General features: G+C 42.3%; 1 protein-coding gene across 4 annotated transcripts in view; it reads right to left on the bottom strand.

Moving 5' to 3' along the window:
• Positions 1-7,918, bottom strand: part of epha6 (eph receptor A6) — a 674,628-nt gene that overhangs the window by 111,680 nt on the left and 555,030 nt on the right. For all 4 annotated transcript variants that reach the window (XM_043700793.1, XM_043700796.1, XM_043700794.1 and 1 more), the window contains exon 9: positions 2,490-2,598. In XM_043700793.1, the coding sequence (XP_043556728.1) occupies positions 2,490-2,598 (109 nt within the window). The remainder of the gene's footprint in view (positions 1-2,489; positions 2,599-7,918) is intronic.

Genomic DNA, 7,918 nt, shown 5'->3' with positions numbered 1-7,918 from the left:
AGGGAGGGACACACACACACACACACAGCGAGGGAGGGACACACTCACACAGCTAGAAAGGGGCACGCACACTCACAGCGAGGAAGGGACACGCACACTCACAGCGAGGGAGGGACACACACACACACACCGCGAGGGAGGGACACGCACACACAGTGAGGGAGGGACACGCACGCATACACTGCGAGGGAGGGACACACACACTCACAGCGAGGACGGGACACGCACACTCACAACGAGGAAGGGACACGCACACTCACAGCAAGGGAGGGACACACACACACACACACAGCGAGGGAGGGACACGCACACACACAGCGAGGGAGGGACACACACACTCACAGCGAGGGAGGGACACACACACTCACAGCGAGGAAGGGACACGCACACTCACAGCAAGGGAGGGACACGCACACTCACAGCGAGGTAGGGACACACACAGCGAGGGTGGGACACGCACACACACAGCGAGGGAGGGACACACACTCACAGCGCTGGAGGGACACACACACAGCGAGGGAGGGACACGCACACTCACAGCGAGCGAGGGACATGCTCACACATAGCGTGGGAGGGACACGCACAAAGCGAGGGAGGGACACACACACACTCACAGCGAGGGAGGGTCACAGACACACACACACACACACAGCGAGGAAGGAGGACACACACATACAGCGAGGGAGGGACACACACACTCACAGCGAGGGAGGGTCACATACTCTCACAGCGAGGTAGGGACACGCAAACTCACAGCGGGGGAGGGACACGCACGCACTCACAGCGAGGGAGGGATACACACATACACAGCGAGGGAGGGACACGCACACACAGTGAGGGAGGGACAGGCACACACACAGCGAGGGAGGGACACGCACACACAGCGAGGGAGGGACACACACACTCACAGCGAGGGAGGGTCACATACTCTCACAGCGAGGTAGGGACACGCAAACTCACAGCGGGGGAGGGACACGCACGCACTCACAGCGAGGGAGGGATACACACATACACAGCGAGGGAGGGACACGCACACACAGTGAGGGAGGGACACGCACACACACAGCGAGGGAGGGACACGCACACACAGCGAGGGAGGGAAATGCTCACACACAGTGAGGGAGGGACACCCAATCAGCGAGGGAGACACACACACACACACACACACACACACACAGAGCATGAGGGACACACACACAGTGAGAGAGGGCCATGCAAATAACACATACTCACATAGCGAGGGAGGGTCACGCACACTCACAGCGAGGGAAGGACACGCACGCTTACAGCGAGGGAGGGTCACGCACACTCACAGCGAGGGAGGGTCATGCACACTCATAGCGAGGGAGGGACACACACACAAACTCACAGCGAGAGAGGGACACACACTCACAGCGAGGGAGGGACACGCACGCACACACACAGCGAGGGAGGGACAGGCTCACACACAGCGAGGGAGGAATACACATATGCGCACACTCACACACAATGAGGGGGACACGCATACACTGCAAGAGTGAGAGACATGCACTCACAGAGTGAGGAAGGGACACACACACACAGCGAGGGAGGGACACACACACACAGCGAGAGAGGGATTCACACACACAGCGAGGGAGGGACACACACACTCACAGCGAGGGAGGTGCACACACACACTCACAGCGAGGGAGGCACACACACACAGCGAGGGAGGGTCATGCACACAACACATACTCACACAGCGAGGGAGGCACACACACATACACAGTGAGAGAGGGCCATGCACACAACACATACTCACACAGCGAGGGAGGGACACGCACACTCACAGCGAGTGAGGGACACGCACACTTACAGCGAGGGAGGGACACACACACACTCACAGCAAGGAAGGGTCACGCACACAGTGCGAGAGGAACACACACACAGCGAGAGAGGAACACACTCACAGCGAGGGAGGGACACACACACAGCGTGGGAGGGACACACACACACACACACATACACACAGCGACTTGCCCACCACCGACATCAGGCTCACTGGTCCATAGTTCCCTGGCTTGTCCTTACCACCTTTCTTAAACAGTGGCACCACATTAGCCAACCTCCAGTCTTCCAGCATTTCACCTGTGACTATCGATGACACAAATATCTCAGCAAGAGGCCCAGCAATCACTTCCCTAATTGTAGCTTCCTAATGTTACAAAATACAACTTAAAATACAATGTCTCACCTGCTAACATAAAATAATGACTAAAACTTAGCGAACTGTGTAAATGTATATTCAGAAATGTCCAAAATATGAAAATGCTCTATCTTAACAACAGCAAGGGAGATTTTGACCTTGTAAAAAAGCAAATAAATGGTCAATTCTGCTTTTTCCCAGATTTTAATTTCACCATCCAACAAAATCAAAATCTTTCACCACTGCATTTTGCCTGGCTAGATATGATAATAAAGATGGTTAACAAGCGTTCAATAAAAATGATATGCAGTAGATGTACTACCTGCCAGTGATTAGGAAGAACAGGGTGAGGATAACAAGAAGAGTGAATCCTCCAACTGCAGCAGTTGCAATGACCAAAACTTGCCCTTGTTCTGTGGCAATGTCAGATGCTGGAAAAGAAATGGAAAGAAAAATATACTGAAACATAACTGGTATTATTTTATGTAAGTTTATGTAATATTATGTAAGCATATATTATTTTATGCATTTCAACATTAATACAAAATTGGCACCATGCAATAAATCAATGTGTTCTTAAGTCAAAAAATGTAAGAATAATGGATTTGAAAAAAAAAATATGGCTAATACCAAAACGTGAGAGAGTGGAAACTTACTAGTATTTGTTATGAAATTATCCTGAGATAAGATTATAGTCCACGTCTCTCCTTTTTTTTTGTTATGCGTATAATTGCACAATTTGTGCTGTGATTATGTTCCTCCTTTGATGTAATCGGATACCATGGTGGACATTGACTACAAGCATATGTTTGTGCATGGGGATGTCAACATTAATTACAATCACTGCAATTATGCTAATTGATAAGCCATATCAAGAAATAATAGCCAACAGATACAAATATAAATTGTAATATTAGCTCATTCCATTTTGAATTTCCAGTGTTCCAGTTTCAATATGTTCAATTACTCTGGTTGTCTGTCAGTTTAACATAATATATTGTCACATATGATTGATTACCCATTCTACAGAAACAATATAAAGTGAGTACAAACTGCTGAAGACCACATTGTTCAAACTTTCTTAACCTTGTGATACATGCACCTCTGGCAAGGTCAGGATTCATTGTCCCATTTAAATGGAATGGCTTCTGAAGCAATTTCAGAGGAATCCTGTAGACCTGGACTCACATGTAGTTCAGATTTCCTTCCCTAAAAGATGTTCCTGAAATAACTGGAAATCTAGACAATTGATGATACTTACATGGCACCATTACAGAAATTAACTTTTAAATAATAAATTGAATTTAAGTCCCTCCAGCAACCATAGTGAGATTTGAATCCATCTCCCCTGCAGTCCACTGGACAAGGAATACATTGACATTACCACCACTTCACGGTCTGCTCACAAATACTTAACTGTCCCTATATCCTCAAATCAAGGTAGATTGGAAACAAGTAGGGAAATACAAATTTAAGAACGCTGCTGATTTGCATATGTATACAAATTCTAGAAATTAGTTTAAACTGAAGCATAAGGGATTTCAGAGTAGAACTTTCTCCTTCTGACATGGGACTTCTTACAACTGCTTCCACATTGACAATAAAGGCCTGGTGGTTAACTAAAACAAGTGCTATGCCCCTACTGTATGTAAATGAGGAACCTAAGATTTGTTTTATGTCCTCTCACTAAAATTGATTGTTACAAGTTCCACCTGCATTCTTCAGCGGCCACCAACATGTACGTTTTTAAAATCACAATAGACATTTGGAAGTAAAGCATGACAGTTCTCCCCGGTGCCCTGACATTTAACCAACATAACTGAAACATAATTTACTTTTTAAAATAATGCTTAGGTCTGGCCATTGCAACTTCAGATGAGAACAAATGTACAATTAAACAAGGAAATCAAGGAATTTCTGCTGTTGCTCTGCTTTACACTTAGTATCACAAAGAAAAGGGCATGTCTGATTCTACCATCATATTCATTGGGTAACATGAATCACCTGCATTTGTATGCACATACAAAATAAGTTGACCACAGAAAGTTAGCTGCTTTCAGATCGGTATACTTTTTAATAACATGATCAGTGATAACTATCATTAATCAACTTCTCTAACAATAAAAACAATTCATTCCTTCAGGATTAAGTATCAGAGGCATAAAGTAGACTAAAATATTCTCTTCATCAGTTTTTAATGTATTTCTTTCTTAATCCAAGTTTCATTGTCTCACTTTTTCTTTCTCTGATCTGGTATTAAATGCACTCACTCCAATGTATAGCCTTATGCTGTATATTTTACCATACTTCAATCTGATTGATTAAAGATGTACACAGTTGTTTACCCTGTTCACTTAGATCCCAGATACCGTATCCAGGCACCCTGTCATTTCCATCTGACACATAAAGCAACTTGCAGTAAGAAACACTGTTAAACCAATATGATTACAGGTCGGGCCAATTAACAGTGAGAAACAGTTATTGCATGAGTACAGCAAAGTCTGAGCCATTATCTGCTTCTTATCACATTGATCGATCTCTGTGTTACCTTGCTGTGTGAATTTGGCTGCCACAATTCTCAAATTTCAATAATTTACTTCAAATGTTTGGAACATGCTAACATTCTGAAAGGTATTGCATAAAAGCAAGTTCTTCCTTTTCTTAAATAAAATAAAATTACTATGGATACTGGAAATCTGAAATATTAAAAAAAAACAGAAAATGCTGGAGAAACATAATGGGTCTGGGAGCTTCTTTGGAGACAGAAACAGAATTAACATTGTGAGTCCAACAACTCTTCTTTGAAACTGAAAGGTTTGAAAAAAATGTTTTTTGCTGTTGAATGAAGTGCCCAGTGCATTTTAATGATGGCGAGGGAGTGATTGAGATGTAAAATAGGTGTTAATGATAGGTTTGAAGAAAACAAAACAGCTTAGCCCTGCTGAGAGCAAAGGAAGCAAGACACCAACAAGACATAAGTGGGTATGAAGGGGTGAGGAGCATTGTAATCAAAATGAAGAACAGTATTCATACTCTGAAGTTATTGAACTCAATGTTGAGACCTGAAAGCTGTAATGTGCCGAACAAATTGAGGTGCTATTCCTCCAGTTTACATTGAGCTTTGATGGAAAACTGCAACAGGCTAGGATGGAAAAGTTAGCATCGGAGTAAGATTTTTTAAAAAATAACAAGTGATCTTCTGTGGCCCCATCATGGGTCAGGAAATTCTTCCGAGATGCTGCTGCTCTATCTTCACAACATCGACACAATTCCTATTAGCATATGTAAATCACAAAGTAATGGCGGTTGAGCAGCAGCAAGGAGATCCCTGGCCTATATGCTGTCAGTTTATAATAAACAGCTGAGCACACAATGCCATTATACTGCATTCAGATCTTAAATTGAAGAAGTGCTTCACCTTAAAATTCCAATTGTTTAATCCGACCGACTAAACGAGCAAACTGTCAAGATTTTCAAAATTTTGAATGCTGAGATTTAATAAGGCTCCATAAATTGTGCAATAATATTAATAGCTATATCCTCAATTCTGTTAAGCACAAACCCTGATGGACTTGATAATCATGCTGGAAGAATTTTTTATGCTCATCAAACAGCATGATCACTGACTTAGTGTCAAAGTGCAGTAGTGGGAGGCAATAACAACGGTTTGTATTTTTCTAAATGGATTTGGCAGGGTAGTAAAATTTTAATAGCAGTGGCTAAACAACAGAATAAAACCAATTATCAGGGGCTGAATCCAATTAATTTCAGCCAAAGAGCAATTCCAGAACCATAATTGCCTACAAACCAACATTTTGTAGTCACGCTCAGTTAAGTCTTTAATGCTAGTTAGTGTGATGAGTTTTATTATCATACTCAATCAAAATAACAGGAATGCATTGTGCACTGACGTATGAGGCAGCATCATGCATCTTCTGTACCCTTGAACTTGTTTTCAGCAACTGTTTTATGACATTTTGCATTGTATTAACATAGCTCATTAAAGTGAATTTAACCTGAATGGACCCGTGCACAACTTAATTCGAGGTCACCGTTGTCTTTCACAACTGGTACTCGAAAATGTGTAATTTTGCCAGGATTCCAAATCAAAGAGTTTCACTCTTACTGAACATTTTCAGAGCAGTTCTAATAGGGCCCAGAACGTGCACAATCACACACTGAAGGTCATAAACTTGAATTTAAAGACTGGTTTGGATAAGAAAGGTTATTAATGATATTTGTGAGAGCTCTTCACTGCAACAACCACAAACATCAGCAGAATGTTAGAGATTAAGTTGTTTAGTTTACCCTTACTATTTTGCATATGTGTAGTACTTAACTACCTGTTTATAAAAATACTTCCAATCATGTACTTCTCTGCAAAAGTTTAGCAACATGTTATTTGCAGTGGCTGCCACATTGAGTTTCTTAAAATGATTAGCATTTTTATAATGGAACCTAGAGACATCAAAATATGTTGTCTTACTTCAGAATGAATTACTAATGAAGAACACTTGGTTCTGATTAACATAAAGAGCTTAGGGTAAAAGAAAAGGAGTGTGAGTTTCTCTCAGGTGTAACAGCAACGACGCATTGATGCAAAGATAATGAAATCATTTGAATCCTTTCAGACATTTTGGAACAAAAATGAAGCAGCAATACATTAAAACACATGTCATCTGTTCTATTTATATAGAGATGCCAGAGAATCAAAAAATTGCAAGCAATTTGGTTGTCATTTAATTTTCTGAGACACTAACTAAATCATGAAAAATGATGATGCAGTCGTGAAGGCATAATTATTCCTTTATCTGTGAGACTGATTCTGTAAATTAGGTACCATTGGACAACATCACATAAAACTAGATAGTGAAGTGGGCATATGGATTATTTGACACCTACAGTGTGGAAGCATGCCATTCTGCTCGAATCCACACCAACCCTTTGAAGAGCATCCTATTGAAACCTGCCCCATCTCTGTAAATCTGCATTTATCATGGCTAATTCACCTAGCCTGTACATCCCTGGATACAGCCAATCAACTAACCTGCACATCTTTAGACTGTGGCAAGAAACCAGAGCACTCAGAGGAAACTCATGCAGACAGGGGAGAATGTCCAAACTCCACAGACAATTGCCCAAGGGTAGAATCGAATCCCGGTCCCTGGCACTGTGAGGCAACAGTGCTAACCATTGAGCCACCATGTTGCCCACATGGAGTTAATCAATAATGGAACATGTTCAAAATAAATCAGGCAGCAAATAATCACCTTCAAACAACTGCATCCTGCTTCAGATACTTTTTCCAATTTCTCCTCAGTTCTTGAAAACATTGACCCTTTGCTAAGGTATGGTACTATTGGTGTGAGTCATTTTTCAGCAGCTCAGCAAAGTGCCATTTTTCATGTTGAGCTTTAGCAGAACGAGCCAAATGTAGAACCATCTCAGCCAAATCTCATCCCTTTCTCACCCAACATTTAGTATTTCAGTCAGGGATGTGAAATAATTATCAAGTCGGAGAACATTAGCGCTTGTAGTCTACATTTTATCTCCCTAATTCAGCAGCTCCAGAACTGGCTATTGCTGGACCAGAGGATTTGCCTAGTGTGAGTACAGAGAGGAATGTGTGGGGTCAAGAAGGTCCTGGATGGTGGATCTAAATTAATCTGGCTAAATTTAACTTTAAGAGTAATTAGATCAATTTTGTTTAAAAAGATATTTTGAACGGAGAGCAGCTATCATTTTAATGGA

The sequence above is a fragment of the Chiloscyllium plagiosum genome, chromosome 12, assembly GCF_004010195.1.
Source record: "Chiloscyllium plagiosum isolate BGI_BamShark_2017 chromosome 12, ASM401019v2, whole genome shotgun sequence".
NCBI lineage: Eukaryota > Metazoa > Chordata > Chondrichthyes > Orectolobiformes > Hemiscylliidae > Chiloscyllium > Chiloscyllium plagiosum.
The sequence above is the reverse complement of the archived record's forward strand: the minus strand, read 5'-3'. Positions and strand labels throughout refer to the sequence as shown.